At 48.8% G+C, this 26,485-nt stretch overlaps 1 protein-coding gene across 1 annotated transcript in view; it reads right to left on the bottom strand.

The window, feature by feature from the left end:
• Window positions 1-10,752: 10,752 nt before the first annotated feature.
• CCDC102A (coiled-coil domain containing 102A) overlaps window positions 10,753-26,485 on the bottom strand; it is a 37,450-nt gene continuing 21,717 nt past the window's right edge. Inside the window, exons 3-9 of the mRNA XM_082233490.1 lie at window positions 25,836-26,062; window positions 25,632-25,740; window positions 24,942-25,058; window positions 23,278-23,487; window positions 21,168-21,338; window positions 19,728-19,831; window positions 10,753-13,361 (exon numbers count right to left, since the gene is read on the bottom strand). Coding sequence (XP_082089616.1) covers window positions 13,235-13,361; window positions 19,728-19,831; window positions 21,168-21,338; window positions 23,278-23,487; window positions 24,942-25,058; window positions 25,632-25,740; window positions 25,836-26,062 — 1,065 coding nt within the window. The 3' untranslated portion in view covers window positions 10,753-13,234. The remainder of the gene's footprint in view (window positions 13,362-19,727; window positions 19,832-21,167; window positions 21,339-23,277; window positions 23,488-24,941; window positions 25,059-25,631; window positions 25,741-25,835; window positions 26,063-26,485) is intronic.

The raw sequence follows: 26,485 nt of genomic DNA, 5'->3' as shown, positions 1-26,485 counted from the left end.
GGTGACCAGTTTTTTATAGTCCTGTCAAAACGCACACAGAGCGCACGGCACGGAGGATTTTTGAGAATTACGCGCAGCGATGCGCGCGGTTTCCAGGAAGAGGGGCTCTCCTGCCAGCCCTTCGGGGATCACTGATCCCTCTGATCGCTTGCAGCTGAGCTAGAAGGTCCCGGATCCGGGCTGCGAGGGCGAGAAAACAGCACCCCACCTTTCTGTGAAGACTCCGGAGAGCATCCTTTGGAGAGGGGGCAAGACGGCGACGGGGAGGAGACCCCGGGCCCCCCTCCTCACCTTTCCTGGACAGCCGCAGCTCCGCGCTTACCTGCGCCCCTGCTCCGGGAGTGCGTCCCCGCAGTGGTGCGCCCTGGCGTCGGAGCGCGCAGTCGGGGCGCCTCTCCTCCTCCCGCGCTGCGTGGCAAGCCCGGCCTGGCTCAGGGGCGCGGGCAGCGGCCGAGCCCGGCGCCAGCGCGTGCGCTCGCTGCTGCTTCTGGGGCTCCGCCGCCTGCAGCCGCCGCCGCCTCGCCCGGCTCCGCAGCTCGCCTCTAATCTGTCCCAGACACGTCGAGACTCAGCCCCGGAGGAGAAGGGAGGGCCCCTCGCCTGGCCTCGCCGCGCCTCCTGTGCTCTCCAAAGCCTGCGCCAAAGGAGAGGGAAGGAGGAGGGGGGCGCTTGTCCTGGGCACCCACAGCGGAGAAGGGGATGCCCAGCCGAGCTCGGGCAGGATTCTCTGAACAGGGAGCAGTCCGGGGCCATCAGGGAGGGGGTTGGCAGGGGCATCGCGGGAAGGGCCTCTTGCACCGTCCCTCGAGGCTCTGCACGGGCTGCGCAGCTTGCAGAAATTGGCCCAGGGTCCGGTCTTTTTAGGCCCTGAATCTCCTGGCCTTATTAACCACACAAAGAGAGATACCGGCTTTTAGACGACCACGGGGAAGACTTCAGTGGCAAAGCCCCCGCTAAACGTTTCTCTGCTTCGTCTCCTCAAAACCTTCCAACTGTTGTGCCGTGTGCTACAACCGCTCTCGCGGTTAGGGCAAAAAAAATTAATAATTTTAAAAATCGGTTTGGCAATCAAGATATGGGAGGGGTAAGCTCTGATCATGTGCAGCTTCACATTTTAAACTCAGTGAAATCATCACAGTTGGGAGAGTTGGCGTTGAATTTGCTTCTACCTCCATGTAAGCACATGCATTTGGGAATCACATTGCAATTGGGAAGCACATGCAGTTTTGCTTCATGCATGCATTTGCTTATGAACCCCTTCCTTTGAAGTATCTGAAAACGATTTCACAATAAAAAAATAAGGACAACACGAGCACCCGCAAGGCAACATACCATATTTTGAAGAGCAAAAAAGAGGACACTATGATGGCTATTCAAAGCAAATAAATGCAATTTGTCTCAAACGTTACCCCTGAAAAAGAGGATGTGTCCTGGAAAAAGAGGACACATCGCAACCCTACCTGCTTATCAGTAAGGACATACCTGCTTGGCCTCCATTTCTGGACTAGAAAACTTATCTTGAAAAAAGGGTGGAGGAGGATGCTGTGTCAGCACCAGCCCTGTAGACCTCCAGCTTGGTCCAGGGTTGGTTAAATACCTGGATATTTTATCTGCTTTAAGATATTTTGCTTACTCAGGTATTTGAGCTGTGGAGTTCTGAATTTGTTTGTTAATCGCCTCCCCACACACCTTGATTCACCAGGGTTTACCACCTGAGACACATCAAAATCTAGCAGGCTGTGGCCCTGACTTCCCACAATCTGTCAAGACACTCTGCTCTCTCGAGTCAAAACTTCTCCTAAACCAGCTACTTTGTTTATTAAGTATAAATAAGCTAAGGGCAGCACACATGGTTTTGTCTCCACGCATTTTATCCTCACAACAACCCTGCAAGGTGGGTTAGACTGAGAGATAGTAAGTGGCCTGAGGTCACCCAGTGAGCTTCATGTCCATGACCAGTTTTGAATCCGTTTTCTAACCCAAGTATAGAGGATCTTCTGTTCCAGAGGACAAACGAAGCTATCCAGACTTCTCTATCCAGTCCTAGGGACTGTTCCCAGACTAAAGGTAAAGGGTAAAGGGACCCCTGACCATTAAGTCCGGTCGCGGACGACTCTGGGGTTGCGGCGCTCATCTCGTTTTACTGGCCTTCCGGTACAGCTTCCGGTCATGTGGCCAGCACGACTAAGCCACTTCTGGCGAACCAGAGCAGCGCACAGAAACGCCGTTTACCTTCCTGCCGGAGCAGTACCTATTTATCTACTTGCACTTTGACGTGCTTTCAAACTGCTAGGTTGGCAGGAGCATGGACCAAGCAACAGGAGCTCACCCCATCACGGGGATTCGAACTGCCGACCTTCTGATCGGCAAGCCCTAGGCTCTGTAGTTTAGACCACAGTACTAGCCACGTCCCTGTTCCCAGACTAGGCACCCAGTAACTGGCCCTTCTTGGTGTCCTTTCGAAGTGCTTTTGCATGGCTGGGCTGTGTCCCTGAACTGTGATAATGCATCTTGATGGACGATAAAATCATGCTGAATGAGTGTGTATTAACCCTTTGGCTTTTGCATGTCCAACTGTACACAGATAAAAGTCATACAGAATAATGTGTGCAGTGCAATAAATAAACAAATATCACCCCACCCACTTTTACCTCAAGCCCCACCTACCACTGACATGCGGCTTCCAGAAGTTTGCCCACGAAGGAATATGTGTTATCAACCACCACGCCATGCTGGTGAAATCACAAGTTGCCAGGAACTTGCTTTCCCCACCTCCTTTAATTAGGGTTGTCAGACCCAGGGCCTGAGGCTACTCCTGTACCTTTAATAGAGGTTTTGGGTTTTGTTTGTTTGTTTGGTGTTTAGTAGCCAAACAGTAGAGAATTCATTTTAAAAATGGAGTCTGGTTGACCTCCGTTGTAGTATGTGGAATCGTTTCTGGAATGGTTTTGGGACGGCTGACTGAAATTTGACTCCTCTACCATTTCACGCCGACCAGACGTTCTCTCCTTCAATCCCTCTTTTTAATTGTTACTCTTTATTCTGCTTTCTCTTTGATATCGCAGCATCCTGTGGTTTCTTGTACAGCTTTAATTATGTCGTTTCTGGAACATGGAAAAGTGGATGGCTGCAAATACATAAGAAGGGGAGGATCTGCCAAGATTATCATTTGCTGGTATCTTGATGCTGCGCATTGCAAACCCACTATGTCTTGAGCACTAAAAAATTAAAAATAAGTTTAATTTTATAATATCGCCAGTTTCTTGTGGTATCTTCTGTGGCCACTGATAAGGAAGCCTTAACTTTGTAAAACTCTTGTCTTCTATGCAGGCCTTAACAGCAGAAGAGCTCTCTCAGGGACAGAAACTTGGGAAGCCTGTTTTTTGTGTGTGACCCCTCCCCTTCCCCAGGCTCCCTACTAAGCATGGAGATGCTTCCTGAAACATTTATTTCTGGCAACATCCTGTAAGGACCCAAAAGGAAAAGCACCAACAGCTTGTGACATCCTGGAAAACCTTTTCAATAGGAAGCTGAGGAATGAGGACCTGACACACAGCCTCATCTTGAAGGCTTTCACAAGGGATTTTTGGTGGTGTTTATGAAGAAGAAGAAGAAGAAGAAGAAGAAGAAGAAGAAGAAGAAGAAGAAGAAGAAGAAGAAGTAGTTCTGTGTCCTGGCCAGCAACCATACCCTAAGACAGCGTGAGGCAAATCCACCATTTTGGAAATCATGCAACTGTTTACTCTGGGCATCTCCGAAAGACCTGTTTATTGAGGATTTTTCCAGATTGGCTTATGGGCTGGCTGTACAACTGGTCTAAACCACTGACCCCCTTGGGCTTGCCTATCGGAAGGTTGGCGGTTCGAATCCCCGTGACGGGGTGAGCTCCCGTTGCTCTGTCCCAGCTCCTGTAAAGCTCGCAGTTGAAAAGCACGCCAGTGCAAGTACCGCTTGGATGTGCTAAGAATAGGTACCGCTGTGACAGGAAGGTAAATGTGGTTTAGTCATGCTGGCCACATGACCCGGAAAGCTGTCTGTGGACAAACGCCAGCTCCCTGGGCCTGAAAAGCGAGATGAGTGCCACAACCCCATAGTTGCCTTGGAGTGGACTTAACCGTCCAGGGGTCCTTTACCTTTTCAACGTGTAGCATTAATTTGCTTTCAGGATGTTTATACGTCTTCCCTTTAAACGTGACATAATCTTTATTACATTGTCATGCTGGCCGGGCCTGATGGGAGTTGTATTCATTTATTTGTTGCATTTCTCCTTTCCTCCAAGGAGCTCAAGGTGGCGTGCTTGGTTCTACCCAATTTATCCTCTCCTGCCCTGCGAGGCAGCTTAGGTTGAGAGACTGTGACTGGCCCAAGTGCCACCCAGAGAGCTCCATGCCTGAGCAGGGATTTGAACCCTCGTCTCCCAGGTCTTAGTCAGACCCTCTAACCACTACACCACATGGGCTCTACACAACACCAAGCTGGCTATGTAGGCCAAAACCTCTCAAGGGGTCACCATGTTAGGGAATGCTGCTGCGGAAGAGGAAGCAGAGGCATAGGATCAAGGGCAAGGCCTTCATCAGAAACCTCAAGCCAGGCTCCATTGGGGGGTTGACTACTTCCCCCAGCTCATTGGGGAGGGTGTGTGTCAGACTCCCAGGGTTGAAAGAGCCTGTCACTTTAATGCAGACAGATGGGGGTGCAGGGAGAAAAGAAACAGGCCTGGCCAGAATGAGTGACAGGCAGACTGGGCTAAGCATTTCTCCCCTTAACCCTTCGCATGCTGTCCAGCATCTGGAGTTGGGGGCAGCCCATTGGCAGCTCTGGAATGGACTGCTTTGCCCCAGAGTAAGCTTGCAAGTAGGGTGGCTGTTATACTTAATGTCTTTTTTTTTTAAGGCAGCTCAAGTTTATCTGTTGAGATACACCCCTGGGGGAGGGGCATAGCCTAGTGGCATCTCCAAGTACCTGGGAGGTAGGTTAGGTTGAGAGTCAGTGGCTGGCTCCCCAAAGTCACCCAGTGAGCTTCATGGCCGAGTGGGGATTCAAACCCTCGTCCCCCAGGTCCCAGTCTAACACTCTAACCGCTACACCAGACTGGCTCTCATCTTACCCTGGGCTTTAACTGAAGCGTAGGCAGCCAGGAAGGCTACAGAGCCCACAGCGCTGGTGGGATGAATTTCAGAATGAAAGAAAGGAATGTTCACAAACACCCCTCTCTGGCAGCACAAAAGCAAGGTGAGTGCCAACAAAAACTCAGCAACGCTCCCCCCATCAGAATTTCACCAAAATGTTTACTCTTTGTTAATAACTTTAGATTGCCATTTATTTTCTTATTATCTGTTGGCAAATGGCCAAAAGACAAAAACCACTGTAAGATAATTTTTCAGCACAGCACATAGAATAGATTCCCCACCCAGAATTATGCGCCCGAGGAATGGGGAAAGGCCACTATCAAATGGTAGCCTTTGGACAGAGTTCGTAGGTGTGGCATCCCCTCTGCATGTTCTCGGAAATTGAGGCCTCTCACACCATCCTGTATGTGACATACAGGGAAATGGAGGAGGAGAGAAGGAAACCCCGCTTGGCATTGAAATGTTGAAAGGCTCAGGGTGGTCTCCAGCTAAGTCATAAGGCAGTAGGTCCACTGTAGTCAGTGGGCTTAAGTTACTGTTGCTCATTGAGACTGAGTGTGACAGACATGAGATATTGTCCTTAAAGGGAGACAATTGAGTCAAGCATCATATTGAAAAACAGTAATATACGCAGAGTGACAAGAGCACTAAAAAGCCATCAGCAAATGCAGTTGTTCAGTTACAACCCCCCCCCCAAATTACTGATGGTAGATTCTATCACCTCTATTTTCGGATAGAAAAGCCCCTTTATCTGCCCCATGCCTGGCATCATATGCAATGGTAGGTGTAGGGTGGATGGCCGTGGCTTGACCAAGACAGCCTCTCCAGCCCAGTGGGGAGGCCCACTGGGCCCAGTTGGCCCCATGGACCTTATATGAAAGCATGGTCACATGCGCAGCAGAAAACTCTACTCAGATTTCAGCTGCCTCCCATTTGCACCCACAATGTAAAGCATCCCAAGAAATCAGCCCCAGAAAGTATCGCCAGTGGATAGGAATGGTGGCAACTGTAGTTCAGCAACATCTGGAGGGCCAAGGGTTGTCCACACCTGATTTAAAGTGACCATCAGGCTAGCTAACTTGTTGGCAGTGGGGGGGGGCACACACACTGTATATCTATCTGTTGTTGCCACAGGTGTCTGCTGAGACCTCACTCAGTTGCCATGTTTACACTGGCTACCATGTGCAAACAAACATAGCCGTGCCCATGGAAACCTGGAGGTGTAGTCATGTTTATGGGCATTGCCTGTATTTTTTATACTGTGTGTGTGTGTGTGTGTGCGCGCGCGCGTGCACACACACACAGGCATAGAGTCATAAGGAACCATACCTGTAATTTTTGCTATTGCAAGCCTTGCAAAATACTGCAAGGCACAAATGGTTGGCATCTGTTTCGGGAGACAATGGAGCATAGCTGTCAACTTTTCCCTTTTCTTGTGAGGAATCCTATTTGGAATAAGGTAATTTCCCTTAAAAAAAGGGAAACGTTGACAGCTATGCCATGGAGGAGTGCGCCGTTGGGGGTGAAGTCAAACTGTTAGAGCGTTATAGCGCCTGTAACAGCTGTTGCCGTAGAGACCGATAAGGGAGAGACATGTTTTATTATAGGTGGGGCAGGTAAAGACGTCCGGTTATGCTGTTGCAGATGCACCAGTGCATTTCTTCTTTCTGCGCTCCTCCTAGCGCTCATTTCTCCTCTGGTCACTGCTGTAGCTACACCACCTGACTGTCTCCAGGTGCTGTTGTCATCTGCAAGGGATTCCCACGTGGTGGGGTGGATGTTGCCAGCGTTCATGTCACGGTTGCAGACATCTTTGTAACACAGAGTTGGTCTGCCAGTGAGCCTGGTGCCTGAAGCCAGAACATAAGCCTGAGGCACAAACTTTACTGAACTCTCTGCTACTCCTGCAATGGAGGTCAAAATGGCTGCTAAGCTCATTGCTTCACTGGTGACTGGACCTCGGATCTCCTCTGTGAAGAAGACCTCCTCTGCTGCTGAGCTATGGCCCTTCCTCATCTGTGGAACTGCTTCCACAGCAAATGGACAAGGAATCTGAGCCCCATCCTTCCCAAGACCAGCTTACCTCATGAAAACTGTCCTCCCAACCTCGCTCTGTGCAGCTGTCTGAGCTGGTGCTTATGATTTGTGGGGACACCTCATCCACTCTGGGCTTGATTTACTTGGCTATAAAATTTATTAATGTTTGCCACAATTTTTTTGTATTATAAAAAAGAACAACAAGCAAGGGCGCTTCCTTTTAGGCAATCAATTAAAAGCCAGAGCAAGCAGAATTATCTCATTGAAATATCAATTTTTAATACTGTTGCATTCCCTGCTTCCTCTCGGCCCTTGGTTCGAGAAGGGCTCTGTGGCTCTCTCTTCCTCTCTGTCACTTTTGCATGGCATAAACATGAGGAGACCTCCTCCTTCCAGGCAAAATGGGTTTGAAATGAGCCTGCCAAGGAAGGATTGCTTTGCTCTCCCTCTGCGGACCCATAAAACCTCCTGCTTTCATCTTGACTATCCTTTCGGCAGGAAGGAACCAGTGGAGGCTGGTCTCAGAGGGCGTATGGATCACTGCCCTGCCAACCTCAGTGTGCCCTCGGCCAGCACCCACCTGCCTGTATTTTTACATACAACTGGTTCAGGAAGCAACTCTGTCTGTCACTTTCCTCCTCAGTCTCAATATTGATTGCTCTTGTAGGACTTGCAGGGAGGAGGTGGACAACACATCTAGAATTAGCTGATTGTACCTGTTGTTGCCTGCCTGGCATTGGCTGTGGCGCCACCTACTGTTGGTCTCCCTACCTTCTGCCCTATCAGGCTTGATGGGCACCAGCCACCACTGGAAGGAGCAAGGCTTTTTACCTCACCTCCAAACACTCAACACTTAAGCGTTCAGAAAACAGCAACCGAAATGATCAGGGGGATGAAGCGACTACCTGATGAGTAAAGGTTTCAGCCTTTGGGACATTTTAGCTTAGAGAAAATGTGAGGAAACACTTATTTATCTCTCTCTCTCTTCCTCCCAAAGCCTTCAAACAGAAAGGAACTTAACAGCCTATTTATTTTAGCATTAAGCTCTGAGTCCCGCCACCACCTTGGGTCTGCAAACGGGTCTCTTTATTTTAGGGGAGCCATGTTGCTTGATTGTGGGATTTAATGAGCATTTATCCCTGATGTGTCTGGATAGAGTCAGGGAGCATATTTGTTCCTAGGCCTCATCACCCCTATTGAAAGCTTACTTGGGGCTGTCACCGCTGTACTGTGTGCAATGCCTCCCTGTGGCCCACCCGGTTTGTGTGACTGCAATTGTTCTGAGATGCATCTGCAATGGCAGCCTGATCTGCCCACCTGCCTGTCACAGGTGTGGTTCTGCGTTATCAGCTGTTACAGGTGGGGGTGATCAGAAGCAGGTGGGCAAAGGTTTTCTATATGACAGTTCAAACATGGCGGGAACAAGAGCTCCCACAAGCTGTAACTCACTGGCAGAGCATGTGCTTTTCATGCAGAAGGTCCCAGGTTCAATCCTGGAGTCTCCCGGGAGGGCTGGAAGAGATCCCTACCTGAAAGCCTGGAGAGCTGCTGCCAGTCAGTGTAGACAGTATTGGGCTAGATGGACCAATGGTTTGACTTTGTATAGCCTCCTGTCTTCTAAATGAGAACCAGTGTAGTGTAGTGGATAGAGTGATGGATTAGGACCTGGAAGATGAAGGTTCAAATCCCCCTACTTGGCCATGAAGTCCACTGGGTGACCTTGGGCCAGTTATTGTCTCTCAGCCTAACCTATCTCACAGGATTGTTGTGATAGAATGAGGAGGGGAAGAATCATGCACACCACCTTGAGCTCCTTCGAGGAAAAAGGTGAGCTATAAATGCAAAAAATAAAATTAAGCAATGGTTCCTTTCCAGCAGTGTCAAAAATGGAAATCACAGAATGCACAACACACACACACACACACTTCCTACTAAAGAGGCACAAAACTTGATTCCTGAGCATGCTAAAGCTGTCCAATATTGGAAGCGCTGGGGAAAGCAGCACTATTTTTCAGAAGGGATCCCAAGGGTCATCTAGTCCAACCCCCTGCAGCGCAGGGTCTGATCAGACAGAATCAGCTCCCGCCCTGCCACTATACTATGTGAATCAAACCTTGGATCCTCTTAAGGGGAAAGTAAATATTTCCCTCAGGGCCCATCTGTGCTTTTACAAGGGCCTGATCACCATTAAATCAGGATTTTGGACAGGAGATGCAGGGGCCAGTGTAGATGTCAGCATCCCCTGTTCCACTCCCTTAAAGTGCCCCTTCTTGGCAAGGCACTATGTTGGGATGGCGCAAACTCCCATGGAGGACTAGCCTTTGAAAGCTTCTGCCGTAATAAATTTGTTTGTCTTTTAAGGTGCCACAAGACTGTTATTTTTCCACCCTGTTAGGTTTCCTGCATGATTGGCGGGGGCCTCTGAGCGACTGTGTGTCTCTGTGTGTGGAGGAAGTGAGCTCACGCCAATTACATCACTCGGCAATGATGGAAATATAAACCTCACATTTGCTATAAAACTGTTATCACGGGCCATTATTGCTTAATTTTTAACCATTGTTTTAGGCTCATCTCCAAGAACCATATTAGCCGTAAAGCCAAACGAGCTTCGGTGAGCCTGGTAATTGCAAGCAATGATGTTTTATTCATGGAGCAACTCATGGAAAAGATCCTTTGTGCACACACAGAAGTGCGGGGGGGGGGGGGAGAAAGAGGGGATTTGATTTTGTCAGAACATTGATTGAAAGGCTGTCAAATGGAGACCCCTGTTTCTCCTCCCCAAAAAAGCAGATCTCAGAAGGGCGCTGCTAGATGACGGCAGAGGGCACCCAAATGCTATGCTCTTTCTTCACCAGAGACCTCTCTGTCCAAGGGGTGCAGGAGATGATGTTCGACTGGGAAGAAGATACTTGCCAGATGAAGCAAAATGGGGTGAACTGCTCATCTTCTCCATTCTACAGCTTCTGCTGCCCCAGATGCTTAACTAAATACCACACCTAGAGAGGGATAATAGAACGGTAGAGCTGGAAGGGACCCCAGGTCATCTAGACCAACCTCCTGCAATGCATGAATCACAGCTGAAACATCCCTGACAAATGGCCATACAAGCTCTGCTTAAACACCTCCAGTGAAGGAGAGTCCACCATCTCCCAATGGAGTCCGCTCCACTGTCAAACAGCTCTTATTGTCAGAAAGTTCTTCCTATAGTGTCAAGATGAGAAAGGGCTAGGATTGCATGTGCCAATGACCTGAAGTGGTCCCTTCCATTAGGGCAAATTGCTCAGAGTTGCAGAGCAAACTCTGAGGCTGGGGCTTTATGAGGTCTGGTGGTGCCTCGTAATTGGTCCTCAAGGTCGGCTGACAGCATTGAGTCAGGCAGAGAGGCTTGTTTGGCAGGCTACAGCAGCCAAATGACGCCATAGTCCAGCCTCCTTGTGAAAAAAACATAGTCCTGGGGCTCCATGGAAGTTCTGGGGTCTAGTTGCTGGGAACCCCGCTTTGAGAGATGGCAACACATGCACACACACACACACCCTTTTATTCTCCAATATCCAACTCTCCCACTGAACTACACCTCGTGCAGGCATTTAGTATAAACTCTGTTTTATTATTACAAAAGGTTGACTGAACGGTTGCCGTGCTGTTTGTAAATGATACCTGTCAGAGGCAGCTGTGGCCCCCTGAGCCTCGCCCAGCTCCCTCTCATCACATCGGGATCAGCTCAGTTAAATGAAGGGCCACTCACACTCTGCACCAAACAAAACCAAATTCTGCATTAAGGATGTCCGATTTAGAAACCCAAATCCACCAGCCTGAATTCCTAATGCAAACCATGGGCAGTTCCATGTACTTGATCATTGGATTCCAAGAGTCCGCGTTGCAACCACAAAGTATTTGGAATTCTCGAGCATGGGATGAGGGAACACAGAGAGGGTCCAGAGATGTACAGGCTGGGAAGGAGGGAGCCAAGAAATGGGACCCATACAGGAGAAGCCCAGCCCCACAAGTCCCCCTCAGTCCTTTTCTGCCCTGAGTTTGCCAAACGCAGCCCCAAGAGTTTGTTTAAAGGGTGGGTGGGGGGACAGATGGAGTTACATGGGAAATTTGACACCAGATGTCAAATTCCACGAAGGCATTACTATCCAGCAGGTCTCCGGGCCTAGAAGCTGAGATGGTCCCCACCCCTTTCAGAATTGCAGAGAAGGCAAAATTTCAGCAGGTGGGGGGTGAGCAGGCTCCCCCATTATTGCAGTCCACAATGCTATGGCAAGGGGCTTGCAGAACCTGTGAGTTACCAGGCTGAGCGCATCCCATCAGCCCATGTGTGGCCACCCACCAGGGTTTCCATGTACTCCTGGTTCTGATACACAAACGGGTAGGTTGTCAAGCATCTCCCTGACCATCACACATGACTGATGGATGGTCTTCAGTTGGGTTGTGCTACCTTTTATAAGCAACCTTCTCATGATTTGAACTCATAAAAACACAAGACGTGCCTGCTTTATCGGGTCATCTAGTCTTGTTCTCACAGTGGCCAACCAGATGCCTGAGAGGTAAACTTGAAAGCAGGGACCTGAGCACATGAGCCCTCTCCCGTCCTGTGGTTCCCAGCAACTGGCATTCAGAAGTATTGCTGCATCCAAAGGTGGAGGCATGGTGGATCCAACCATAGTAGCCATGGTGGCTAATAGCCATTGATAGCCATCTCCTCCACCAATCTGTCTAATCCTCTTTTAAAGCCAACCAAGTTGGTGGCCATCACTGCATCTCTTGTGGGAGCAAGTTGCATCGTTTAACTCCACATACCTAGGAGCAGAATGCACATGAACCGGCAGAGGGCATTAGGCAGGAACTACTCAGAAATAGGGTGAGGGGGCTGTTACTGCAATACTAATATTAATTAGCCTCCATACAGAGCTTTCAAGTCCTAAAAAGCACTCCACATATATTATCTTGCAATCCTTGCAATGCCAAAAGGCATGTGAGTGTGATCATCTCCGTATTGTAGTCGTTGCACAGAATAAGAGAATTGGAAGCCTGCATGTTTGTGGTAGAGGTTGTTGTAAATTTGGACTGGAGACTTTCCAGTTTCTTGCTGTTTCTTTTTGTGACACCAGGAAGGCATGGGAGTGAGACCAATAATTGCAGTGCTGGCTGGGATTCCATGGCTATCTCAAGTTTTATAATACAAATCATATACAAATACATAAACACACACACACACACACACACACACACACTGGGCAGTCTCAGAGGATGAGCTGCATCTTCAGGGGTGTCTCTCCCTATACCATTGGTCTCTTCCATCACCTTCCCACGAGGTCTTTTATTCAATCATCAGTTCAACTCCTGAGACATGGAAGAACCACTTTGGCAGATGGACCTCAGAGATTTCAACAATGAGATTCCCCCCCTCCAATGTGTTGATTTCCCGCTCTGTATCACTCATTATCTCCCTCTATCTGGGTTGAGGTCAGAGGTATTGTGGTTAACTTCCAGAGGAGTGCTGTGTTTGCGGAAACTGTGTCGGTCAGCTGTGGAGAGGCATTAGCTGGACAGGAATTAAGGCCAGAGCAATGGAAGGGTTTGAACAAAAATCAAGTCCAATCCTCTGCAATGAAGGATTCTTTTGCCCAATGTGGGGCTTGAACCCACAATCCTGAGATTAGGAGTCTCATGCTCTACTGACTGAGCTATCCCTCAGGTCTAGATGATTCTTGTTTTTTTTAAAAGTATCAGCGATGATTTATGGACTGGAGCTGTAGAGAAAGGGAGCCTTCCATAAAGTTTAGCAACTCCCTTCATGAAATCTCCCCAGGGCCTCTATTTTGCCCCCATCCTAGTCACCAAACCTTCTTGCTGTGGAGACCAGAACATGGAGGCCTGGCTTCCCCTTTCCCAAAGTCTTCCTCACAGCTTCGCATTTATTCTCCCTGGGGTTGGCAAAAGAAGAGGCCAAAGACCGCTCTGCCGCTCCAGTCACTTGTGCTAAGCCCAAAGGCCCTGCCCAGCTCCGCCAGCATCTGGTGTCTCTGTCACAGCCTGGAGTGTCTCTCCAGTGGCAGCTGCTAAGGAACTTGGATCTGCAGGTCTTCGTCTTCATCCAGGTCACTGTTGCCATCGCCAGGGTTGTCAGGGCCAAAGCGTGAACCGCGAATCTTCCCAAAAAGGGGGATGTTCTGCTGACGGCGAAGCCTGTCCCAGGAGAAACGAGATTTTTGGCTATTATTATTATTAAACAATAATGATGATGATGATGATTGGTGCTGGTGTTGCATTTGTGTCCTTCATTCCCATCACCCAGTGGCCTTCAATGTGATACAGTCAATAAAACAGAACAGCGACAGCATATTTCAGCTATCAAATGCCGGGGTAAACAGGAATGTTTGAAGATAGCCCTATATGGGCTGTTGGGCCATGCACCCCTTGCACTGGTGCTATGCTGCAACCATGTTCATGGTATGCGCTCCCAGGGGGAGTCCTTTGTGCATGCTTCTCTGTTCCACAGTATATACACAAGTGCAGGATGACCCCTGCCTAGGCATGTAACATCATCTTTGTTCTGAATTTAATGTACATTCCCAAAGAGGAATTCTGTGTAACTCAACAGCTTGATTCGAGGAGGTTTGAACTGCAACTGGTCCAGCAAGTACCTTTTTTTAAGCTCCCAGGGAATAAACCTTGGTCTGCCCTATACAATGAATGAAGTGGCAGAACATTTGAAATATAGTACAACAGATTGCATCGCTTTGAACTACAAGTAGGGGAATCACATTTTTAATGCTCCCCCGTTAAAAATCCTCTGCAGGTAGCAAAACAGTATAGCTGGCAAAAGGCCAGGATAGAACCATTCCTGTTGTGCTCATTTTTGATTTGCAGGGCATTTTTTAATATAAAAGAACACTGTACGTGGTATAGAATTATGTGAGCCCTGCCCCCTCACCCCCTGCAGTCTGAAGTGGTAGCGAACGTTTGACTTTTTCCTGCATGTGCAGATCAGCTCCCATGCCGGCAGATGGAAGCTGCAGTCCAAAATATCTGGAGGGCACCAGGTTAAGAACACAAGTCGAGCCTGCTGGATCAGGCCCACCTAGCCCAGAATCCTGTTTGCACAGTGGCCAACCAGATGCCCCAATGGCACACCTGCAAGTAGGACCCAAGCGCGAGAGCAACTCTCTCCTCCTGCGATTCCCAGCAAACTGTGGTCAGAGGCATTCAGAGGCTGGGGAAGGCTGTGGAGGAGACTGAATAATTCATCGATTTCCAACCCCTCCTTTTGTTTTAGCTTAGATATTCAGCAAGAAACTAACCTTTCCCATTAAGGTCTATGAGATATAAATAAATCTATTCCCCCACCCCCAGCTACTGCTTCATGTTTAAACTTCATCCAGCTAAGTGGGTGTTACATGCTGATAAAGGCAGATGTGGACAGACCGTCCCTCAGCGGCTCCAAGCAGCACTTAATAGACTTTTGATTAAAGCAAGCAAAGTTCACTCGAAACCCTTTTCAGATTCAGGGTGCTTAACCAACAGCACATTATTGTCTGGAAGCTTTTATCAGGGAGTGGGAAGGCAGACACAGGGGCCTGGGGGCTGAACTTAGACATCTAACACCCCCGTATTCAGTAGTCCAATAATACGCTAATAATATAAACACCACCAGCAATTAGTTGTCTCACGTAATTAGGGCTTTATGTGAGAATTGTTTATATTTGTACGATTCTTATTCTTTGTGTCTGCGTAGAAGAGAACTGTGACCCTTCCCATTTTACAACACAATAGGGAAAGAAAACCTCTCTGTTAGAACTGTTGCTAATCCTGCGCCCTCCTTCCCCCTCCAAAAAACCCCCTTCTGCTACAAATCATGGCTGTTTAATACTGGTGGTGTAGTAGGTTGTAAACCAAAGAGAGAAGCAATTACCCAGATGTCCTTTTTAGACAGGTGGAGGTGGAGGAAAGACTGGTGTTAACAAGTGGGTATTGAGGACACATTAGGCGCAGCACCTGTGTATATACAGTGAATCTGGGGAGGTTCACGAAAGGCTTGGTTTTCTGGTGTAGTGTGGTGAGTTATGAATCAGGGAGCCCCTTGTTCGAATCCTGCCCTTGCCACGAACTCACTGGGTATCTCTGGGCAGGTTGCCTTCCCTCTGTCTTCGGCTGTAGTCCAAAACCTCTTTGTGCTGGTCTGGTGTTGGATTGGGTAGATGTGCCCCTCTAGCCAGTCTTGCCACCCTCTGCCAGTGTGGAATTTCCTGTTCCAGACACTGAATGTGCAGGATCCTGCCTGGCAGCAGCCTGTGGAGATCACCAAACCTGGCTGTTGTAGACGAGGGTATAGGCTTGTGCCTTTGCAGCTGTGGATTCACCTGCCCCACACATGGTATCGGATGAGTGACAGGTAGCCATGGCCGTGGGGCTGGGAAACAGCCTTGTGGGCCAGATTAGAAGCTTGGTGAGGTCTAATTTGCCCGCAGGCCAGAGGGCCCCCGTGCCTGCTGTATAACCTAGGTCAAATTGCATGACAGTAGAGTTTTAAAAATAGGAATCAAGAGTCTTGAGGGAAACATAGAGGTCTTTAAGATGCATTTAAAACTCACGGCTGCCTCTGCCCCTCGAACCACCCAGGGGAGGGCATTCCTAAGGGGCCAGTGGTGGTGCTACCACTGAGAAGGCCCACTAACAACCAGCGGATTTTAAACCTCGGTCTGGTCTGCACTTGGGGAGACACTCCTTGTATTGGGTATCCCAGTTTCAAACTGCTTAGGGCTTTTCATATCAACAGAAAGGCCTTGAGCCTGGCTTGGGAGCTAAGAGGCAGGCAGACTCATGACACTGCAGAGGGGTCCTAAGGCTCTGCTTTGGTGGGAACGCGGAAAACGTTTGCTGCTATGAGCAATTGCTGGGACTGGTTTTGGAGGAGCCCACAGCTCCCGGAGACTGTAGCCGGTTCCTAGACAGCAGAGCAGCGTCTCAGCCCTTCTGCTCCCTTCATAGGGGGCTTTGTTACCCTTCAGCCTCGCCAGTGAGGCATTCTCAGCACTGTCAGCTCATCCCAGCATTAAATTCCACCCATGGAAATTTATGTGCTGGATTTCCCATCTGAAGCCACGCAGGAGCTCGCAAGGAGGACGCCGCTCCGATAATTCTCTAGGTGCGGCAGCCTCTGACTCCAGTTGCTTTTTACTGGAAAAAGGCATGAATTATTTAAGGAAAGAGGGTGGTGGGCTCGGCGAGGGAGGGGGAGGGAAGGCTCCATTATTCTCGTATGATTTAATGCCAACCTCCCCAATAAAAAGGAGGAGATAAAAATCATCGCTTTCTTTCCTTTCTTTCTTTTAGAGCTCAGCTGCCTCCTCAAAAGCTCTTTGGATCGAGCAGAATCGATTTGTCTGGCAGGCAACCCAGTGTTTTATTGCTAGAGAAACATGCATGCATTTTATTTTTTTAAAAAAAACTTTTTAAAGGCAATAAAATGAAAGTATCTCTTAAAGGTGCTTCACTTAGCATGCCATGGGCCCTCTGACCCTCATGCTTCCATGTTTCTAGATCTCCTTGAGGAAATGGGTGGCGCCCTTGAGACCCCTTTCTCTCCCCCTTGCTGTTCTTCATTCCCACGCAAGGCCCTCCACTCCCTCTAGTGGAAGAGGAGAGCATGTGCAAGGGGCCTCTGCCACTCACCTTCCGACTCCTGCTGGTCCAGTGTTTCCAGTTCCTTGGCAACATTCCACTCTTGTAAACGTCTATCAAGTCTCCTTTATGGCCTAACCTCTTGAGGGAAGGAGCTCCAACTCTTTGATCATTTACTGTATCTCCCCTTGCTCTAACTAACCCATTTTTTTAAAAGAACTTGTTGAGAACCCCACAGATTCCATACCATCCAACTTTTTCTAACGCAAAACCGGGGACGTGGGTCTTCCAGGATGTGCTTCCGGGGGAGTCACTTGACCCGGATCTCACACTCGTCTTTCCCACCCCCAAAGCACTGGGGGGGGGGCATCTCTTTCAGCCCTGGAAAAAGCACTTTTTCGGGGCAAGAGCACGGTGTGAGATCACGGCACCCAAAACGGTTGCCGAGATCTTGCATGAAAAAACGGGCTGTCCTGTTTTCCCTCCAGGGCGCTTGGAAGGAATGAGATCCCTGCAATTCAGAAGACAGGAGCTCATTTTGGCCTTTGTAAGAAAACCTGCAGGATCGGGCCAAAGGGTCCCTGAGCGTCATCTTGTCCAATTCACTCTGCTCCCTCCTCTCCCTCTGACCACTCGTCCTTGTCCCCCCCCCTCGGGCTCTGAGCTTTCTTCCCTTGGAGTTTCCTCAGCTGATTCTTCCCACCCTTCCTCTGTGTCCAACCAGTCTATGATTTCTTCTATGCAAAGTAAAACTGATGAGCACTGCTGGGTCTGTGAGCCCTTTACCAGTCTTGGGGGCACAGGAAAATGCCCAAGCCTGCCAGCCTCTGGAGCCAGCCCCAGACTTCCAGCCTGGCACCTGCAAACAAGCCCTACTCACGTTTATTCCCCCTTTTAAGTGGGGCGAAATACGAGCACCTAAAAATCAAGCGGCTTTCCCCTGCCTTTAGTCATGTTTCACAACCAGTGGCAGGGCTAAGCTGATTGCAGAAGCGGCTGCAGCTGTCATTGAGGGCAGTGGTGCCGGGGGAATGTTTTTAAGGGCACAAGGGGAATCGGCCCACCCTAGTAGCCACAGGGAGATTGCAAGGGACCCCAGGGTTGGAACTGACTCAGTGCATTTGACAAGGCCCTAACTGCATGGGTTAAAGGATTGAGTTCCCCCCACATTTAACCTCCCAACCTGCCTCCAGCGAACATGACAGAGAGAAATGGGGCGAGGGTGACCGAAAGCCACCCTCCAGGCTCTGTAGAATCCATCACTGTTCTCTGCTGATCAGGCACGACATTCCTTCCCCCCTCCCACCCTCTCATCCGCAGCCCGCGGCTGACAGGTAAGCTGCTGAGAAACGGATGGCTGCAATTTGAAGAGTTCCCCTTGATGCTCTCTTCCAATTTATCAATGAGATCATTCTCCCACCTGGCTCGCCTTCCCACCCCCTTTCAACCCTTTGATGCAACCTTCCTTTCCTGGAAAGGACTCCCGCTTCTGCAAGGCCTCCAGGGAGACAACAGTTCGTCCAATTAGTCTTCGAACAGCGCTTAAGAGCTAACGCCCCAGCACTCACTCTCGTTTGCAGTCTAAATTAACCCACAGCTGATTTGCATGTTCTCTTGTGCTCGCAAACTACCAGGAGTTGGTTCAGGAGGATGCTTTTTCTAAAAAGGCAAAGATTTCAACTTCAAATTAGGAACTGGAGGATGCGTGGAACAAATCCAGGAAGGGAGTTAAAAGGCGAAGGATGCTAGTGTGGTTGTTAAAGTTTCGGACTAGGATCTGGGTTCAAATCCCCACTCGGCCATGAAATTCACTGGGTTGCCTTGGGCCAGTCATGTGCTCTCAGCCTAACCTACTTCACAGGGTTGTTGTGAGGTTGAAATGCGGAGGAGGAGAACTGTGAGCTCTTTGCAGGAGAGAAGGTGGGATACAAATGTAAGTAATAATAATGCAGCCATCTGCAACAGACTGTCCTTCAGATGCTTTGGACTGCAGCTCCCATCAACCCCAGCCAGCTGATGTAATCCAAAACATCTGGAGGGCATCTGGTGAGAGAAAGCTGTGTAAAGCCATTGGAGGCAAGGAGAGAGCAGAGCTGAGACAGCCATGGATCCACTGGATCCTAAACTGGTTCAGTGAGCAAGAGGGTCTGCTCGGTGTGCCTGACGGAGGTTAGGATTGTGCTTGCAGCCACCTAAAGCAGTTTGCTAATCCAGGAAGTCTGTCTTTCTGTTGTCCATTAATTCTGCCTTTATGGATCACCCTGTTACCAGCCCTGGATTATGCAATCTGAACCACAGAGAGCAAGCGCATCAGAGAGCAGAGAGAAAAGTGTGGGGAGAACAAATAGCCAAAGACCACTCAAGTAAGTGAGCCAAGCTAGATGCTGCAGAAGAAAGCCACCCCTGCCTCCAGGCACACAGGAGGAAGGCGCCACTCAATTTCTCTACCCTGGGCATACCCAAATGAAGAAGATGTGATGCATGTCCAGCAATAAATTATTTTGACTTGTCTCTGCAGCAGCTTCCTAAAGAGGCAAGCCTTTCTAAAACACTTAAAAGTGGCATGCCTCTTCAAGAGCTGCTGCAGAGAAAACCTCAAAAGAAAAACTGGCTGCGTACGCAGCACCTTTACTCGTGCACAGATGAATACTTTGGGTTTTGCAACCAGCTGTGCCACCTGATGTCACAGTCATCAAACAACGAATGTGTATGTGTAAAATAAATAGCCCACAGTGCAAAAGAGGAAGACAACTTTGCAGGGATGGAATTTCATTCCCCTGCCCCAAATACTCTGCCTCTAAATACATCAATCCCCAAGTACTGTAGATCCACCGCTTGCTTTATCATGCCCGTCACATCGTTCTAGTCCCTTTTCCTGCATCCCTGAGCTCATCTCTCACCTTCCCTAGCCTGATCTTTGCTTCCCCCTACCTGGACTGCAGGTGCTCCAGCTGAACTTGGAGGTTCTCACTTTGCTCTGTTTGCTCATCAAGCGACCTCTGCAATTTCCGTGCCTGGTTGTGGGCCTCGTCAAGCTGCAGAGCAGACAGAAACACAAGAGAAGTGAGGGCAGCAACCCAGCCGGGGAAGGTGGAGTTGAACCCTCACCACCAACACGCTTTTTGCCTTATTGTCAGCCAGACAGCAGCAGCCAAGTCTTAAGTTGGATGCTAGAATCAGCAGCACACAAGCCATAGTGGTAATTTACACACACCTTGTGTGCAGTTTGATCTTGCTCTGACACAGCTCTCGCTCCCAAAAAGGCAATCAGCTGTTTTGACATACTGCTTGCCTCTTCAGAACGGTAGCTTGTGCACTGGTCATTCAAATGAATTTTGGGCTCAACACACAGTGTCCTCTAACACAAGTACATTGTTTTTTGGGGGACTGGGTTCCGGGAAAGGTCCAATCCATCTTCACTTATCTCCATACCTTGCAACAAGGCCAGTACCAAGCAGAATGCAGAACCCAGCAGCCACGTCTGCCAGCCTGCCAGTTCCTTGATATCCTCCCCTCCCATCATCCTTGCAGTTCCAGGCAGCCAGCAAAAAGCAGAAGGGATTACCAAACTGCAAGGCTGTGTTTGGATTAGTTGTGGGTCACCAAGCTGTGCAAGCCCAGCTTGCGATAAAACAGCCATGCAGACAAATGGGCAATAGGAAAAGCCAAGAATTTTTTTTGACTCTTATATGACTTTTCACAATTGGGCATATATTGAGTCCGATCACTGGTATATTTTTGCTCTGGCTGGTAGCCCTAACCCTGAGATCTCAGACAGAGGACCCTTCCCCAGCCATAGCTGGAGATGTCAGGGATTGAACCTGGGACCTTTCACATGCAAAAGCACATGCTCCACCACTGAGCCAAGCCCTTCTCCACACAGATCATGCAAAATGTGGCATACAAAGGCACATAACTGCATCATTTTGAAAGCTGTAATCCAGAACATCTGGAGGGGACACCCAGGTTGGGGAAGGATGATTTCTACCAATCCAGCTACTCAAATTGAGGGTAACCCTAAGCAAATCACTTCCATGGGCTTGTGAGGTAATAGACATTATCTTAAAATATGCCAGGCTCCATAGGAATTTAGAGTTTCAAAAGCCATTCCCTGAATGGTACCCAGATTTGAGCAAGGAGGAAGTGATGCTGCTGTGTTAGTGTTGAAATATGCAGGCCTGTGCAGATGAAACAGCCTGTGCTGTCATCATATAGGGACAACAGCAGGAGGACGAGGTGGGTGGGGAGTTGAGTGGAAGAACAGAAGCAGGTCCCAAACTATATTGGAATGGTGAACACCTGTTCCCCAGAGTAGAAGAAGCTGCAGGGTCAGGGAAAGGGGACACAAGCGTGGAAGGTGCAAAGGGTTACCTCGTCCTCCGCTTGGGCCAGCTCCTTCTTCAGCTCCTCGACTCGCAGGCGCAGCTTCTTCACCTCGCCCTCGTGCTGCTCCACCCGGCGGTTCGCGTGGGCCAGTTCGGCCATCTTCTCCTGGCACTGCTTCTTCATCTTGGCGTGGACATGCTTCAGGTCGGCCAGTTCCTGTGGGAGGGAACGGCGGTGAGGGAGTACTCAACCTTCTCTGAGTAAGGAAGCCTGCTGCTGAGGGTGTGTTTTGCATGTGTTACAAAAATTAGTGCCACTTTGCCTAGTCTCCCCGGCCCCACCCCCACATTTTAAAGGCAAAAGTGGTGGTTTCTACTCTTGTGCCACCTTCAAAGAGGAGGTGCAATTTGTGTGTTTTATACTTAAGGATCTCTGAGCATCACCCCCCAAACTATCAGTATTTTGCAAGAGGAATTTACTTGCATATTGGAAATACGAGTTGTTGGTTTTTTTTGCAGTTAGGGAAGTGATGAGGAAATGCATTAAAAAGCATGGGATAACCATCGATTGATTGGAAGAGGTGTAACCTTTCTGCAAACAAATTCAACCAAAAGTGCCAATATTGTATAGTGGTACCTCGGGTTACAAACGCTTCAGGTTACAGACGCTTCAGGTTACAGACTCCACTAACCCAGAAATAGCACCTCGGGTTAAGAACTTAGCTTCAGGATGAGAACAGAAATTGTGTGGTGGCGGCGCGGCAGCAGCGGGAGGCCCCATTAACTAAAGTGGTACCTCAGGTTAAGAACAGTTTCATGTTAAGAACGGACCTGCAGAAGGAATTAAGTTCTTAACCCGAGGTACCACTGTATAAACCTCTGTGCAAGGTTTGTGAAATTAAATCTGGACAAATGCTCAATAAGCAGGTCATCTGGAGGAGTCCTGAGTGTCTCTTACTGAGCTCCTATTCTGCACGGAAAAACAACAACCAAAGAGTCTGTGGCAACTTAAAAGATGAACAGATTTAATGAGGCACCCGTTTATGCCACAAGACTCTTGTGTCAGCTTTTCTCCAGAGATGTTTAGGGTTGCAACTCCCATCGGTCTCATTCAGTGCTACAGATGGGAATTTTAGTGCAAAGCATCTCCGGAGGGCAGCAGCCTGGGGAAGGCTGCTCTATATTGTTTTTGCTGCAACAGAGTAAGGCAGCAGCCCTGTGGAGATTACTTTGAACTGGTCTTCTATCTCTGTCTCTGGCAATGGAAAGGGTTGGCTGCCCCCTGGTGTTGACTATCAGAAAGCAACCTTCAATGCGCTTCTTAAAATAAACCCTATCAGCCTTCATAGAATCATAGAATTGTAGAATTGGAAGGTACCACAAGGGTCATCTAGTCCAACCCCCCTGCAATGCAGGAATCTTTTTGCCCAGTGTGGGACTCGAATCCACAACTCTGAGATTAAGAGTCTCATGCTCTACTTGGCTTGGCTCCTCTTTGAGTGTTTCTGCCTGGCTGAAATATGTCTCCGAACTCCGATAATATTCTTCCGTGTCTGGATGGAGAACGGAAATGCATGGGTGTGGGTGTAAAAACCTTTAGAAAAAATACCTGGCATGGAGAAGGAAATAAAAACAGTCCAGCACGCTCAGGGGGCAGCAGAATACTGACTTGTGTGTGAAATGGAATGGACGATGATGAAGAAGAAGAGTTTGGATTTGGTATCCCACTTTATCACTACCCGAAGGAGTCTCAAAGCGGCTAACATTCTCCTTTCCCTTCCTCCCCCACAACAAACACTCTGTGAGGTGAGTGGGGCTGAGAGACTTCAGAGAAGTGTGACTAGCCCAAGGTCACCCAGCAGCTGCATGTGGAGGAGCGAGGACGCGAACCCGGTTCCCCAGATTACGAGTCTACAGCTCTTAACCACTACACCATCCTGGAAGAACACATAGCTGACAGGCTGGAACACAAGAACAGAAGAGCTCCATGCTGCAGTGCTTTGCTGTGGGTCCCAGTTATTTATTTAGGAACGTCACAGCTGAGTAAAGCAGCAGTGAGATCAGCTTCTTGCAGTGTCCAAAGGTCAGCGTTGACAAGTGAGGTTCCCTGAGGTCTGAAATTCTACCTTCCGCCACCTCCCTTAAGCTTATGTCACCTTGTTCTTCTCAAACAGCTCCGCTTGGATGGTCTTGAAATCGGTGTCGAGGGCGCTGACCGTCTGCCTCCTCTTCCGGGCCAGAACCTCCTCCACATCCTCAATCTGTGCCCGCAGCTTCTTGTTCTCTCGCTCCAGGTTAAGCTTCTCTGTCTCCAGGCGCTCACGCTTGCCCCATTCCGCCGCGTTCTCGGCCTGCAGCCGCTCCATCTTTGGGGAAAGGAAGGTGTAAGGGGATCAGCCTTGCTGCTGGAAAGATGTCTGTGGAACCAGCTTCTCCATTATTTAATTTGTTAGTCACTCTTTTTCTTTTTTCGCCATGGTGACTCAACGAGACGTACAAAATGAACCAAACATACATAACATTAAAACCAAGGAAAAAAATTACATTAGAAAAATCCCACCCATTCTAAGAGGACATAGATAATTAAAAGCCAAAGGCCTTGTTAAAAAGGAATGTTTTCTCATGGTGCCTGAAAATATGTAACAATGGCGCAAAAAGAGACTTCTTGGAGAGAGCATTCCACAAGCGGGAAGTCACCACTCAAAAGGCCCATTCCCCAAGTTGCCACCTTCTGGCCTTCTGTGGAGGGGGCACATGAAGAAGTGCTTCTTCAGATAACGACTGCAAGGTCCTGGTCAGTTCGTTAGACTACCCATGGGGCATTAGTAGCCAGTGCAAAAGAGCAAGCTGAACAGGCTGCCTGATGTCTCCAGATGCCCGGGAGAACAGGAATGTCTTTGCCTGTCACCTAAAAGTGGACAATGCTGGCATTAGGTGGGCCTCCTTGGCAAGAATATTCCACAGCCAAGGGGCCACCAGTGAAAAGGTCTGTACTTCCACTGTCTGAACAGAACACATATCAAGGAGGCTATAATTATATATATAATCCAATAAAGCCATGTGTGATGTGCAAATCTGTGTTGCTGCAAGGGTTACTGGGATGGACACAGGAGGTTTTCCAAAGGTGGAGACTTTGGTTTTACCTAGGCCAATGCTGGCTACTCTGCTTGGAGAGCCGCTGCCAAGAACTTTTCCAGCTGAGCAATCCGAAATCTTCTGAAGCGGAAGTGCCAGGAAGTTAATCTGGGACTTTCTATCTACAAAGGATGCTCCTCCACCAGCCTTTCTGCGACTTTGCCATTTGGGGCAGCCCAGTGTCTCAGTGACATCTCTTCCAAGCTGTGTGTGGACCAACAAGGCAACTTAACACTGGCCGCCTGCAACCAAGTCTGAAGTCAAACACCACGGCAAACAAACAAACAAATCACCACGTCTGCCTCAGAATTTGAACTCACATCTCCAGATGTCAAAAGGAACAAGTTTGAAAGCTTTTGTACTAGCAGAGCCACAAAAGAAATGTTTGGAGCTCAGTTTATTTATTTATTATATTTATATTATGCCTTTTCCTCAAAAGAGTTCAAGGTGGTGTACATGGTCCTCTCCCTTCCCTATTTTCTCTTCACAACAACCGTGTTAGGTCGGTTAGGCAGGCTGAGAGCACTGACTGGCCCGCCCAGGGTCATACCCAGTGAACTTCATGGCTGAGTAGGGATCCGAACCCTGGTCTCCCACGTTCTTGTCCGACACACTAAGCACTACACCACACTTTAGTGGGGCAACTAAGTGAGCAATGGGGAAACAACTTTCCCCTAATTCTCACCTCTGATCGCAACTCAGCTAACTTCTTGTCCATACTTGATCGAGCCCCCAGTTCGTCTTCTAGATCCTCAGAGATGCGCCCCAACTCGTCTTGGTGGATCTCCTTGAGAATGTTCAGCTGTAGAGAGAGTGAAAAGAGAAGTCGGAAATTACCTCTGGTGTCTGTGGGGAAAATCAGTAGCAGCACTTTAAAGGCCGGAGAACAGACTTCTGCCACATTAAGAGCAGGGGCATGGCAGGGAGCTGCTGTGTTGATAAGAAAATCTCCTGCAGTTCTCCAATGTTTCAGAACCCCCATGTGCTCATATTTATACATTTCCCCCCACATTTAAAAAACGTTTTAAAAAGAATTTGCTTTAAAAGATTTGCAGGAGTGGCTGCATGAGGGCACTTTCTCAAGAATGATGACTCAGGAGAGGGTGATAGTAGAAAATCACTGTTTAGGGCTTTAAAGGTCAGCACCAACACTTTGAATTGTGCTTAGAATGTACTGGGAGTCAGTGTAGGTCTTTCAGAACTGGTGTTATGTGGTCTCAGCGGTCACTCCCAGTCACCAGTGTAGCTGCTGCCAACTGCTGGAACAATGCAACTCCAGTTTAGCTATGAGTTTCCTGCAGGGGACTGTGCCAGCCCTACCTAGAGATGCCACTGAGGTCTGAACCTGGGGCCTTCTGCTACAGATCTTGCCCACCTGCTTCAACACCTCCTGCTTGTTCTTGTTCAGCTCCTCATACTTGACCTTCCACTGGCTCAGCTCCCCTTCCAGCTTCTCGATGTTCTTGCTGAGGGACAGCTTGTCCCTGAAAGAGACAACAACAACACAAAGGGCAAGGCTGAGGGCCGCACTCTGGGCGCTTCCTCAGCAAGCGAGGGGGGTGGCACAGGCAGCACTCACTCCCGCTCCTTGAGCAGCACTTTCTGGGATTCGTCCAGCCTCAGCTTCAGGGCCGTGATCTTGGTGGCGTCCTCCTCGATGACGGAGACATCCTCCCAGAGCAGCCGGCTCCTCTCCTGCCGGGCGAAAGATGAGCGGACGCTGACCGTGCTCCGCTGGTCCCAGCACTCCTGCCCTTCTTGCTTGCTCTTCAGGAGGTTCTCCATCAGCTCAAACTCCTGTAGCGACTGCGGATAAGAAGAGGTCACAAATGCCAAAGTCAGGCCTGTCTACAGACTCATGGTATGCTCAGGTGTGGTCCGTTGTTCTGGCCAAGAAATTGACTTGCCAGGTCAGGGCAGCCAGAGGCAAGGCGAGTACTTTATCCTTCTATAGCACATGGGTGGATAAAAATCAATGATTTTTTTTTAAAAAAACAACAACCACAAAATTGGATTTTTAAAATTTACATTGGATTTTTAAAAAAAAAATACATTGGATTTTTTAAAAAAAAACCATTGGATTTTAAAAATAAAATGCTTTTGGAGGAAAAATCTTTCTAAATATACTGTAGTTTTCTATTTAAGATACCTTATTGTCCAAAGTCTATTCATCAGTAAATAAGGATTTGTTTTAAGTTTTTTATGTGTGCTAAAACTCATTCTAAGTTT

The sequence above is a fragment of the Podarcis vaucheri genome (assembly GCF_965113315.1).
Source record: "Podarcis vaucheri genome assembly, chromosome: 7".
Lineage (NCBI taxonomy): Eukaryota > Metazoa > Chordata > Lepidosauria > Squamata > Lacertidae > Podarcis > Podarcis vaucheri.
This window is presented reverse-complemented; position numbering and strand designations above follow the sequence as displayed.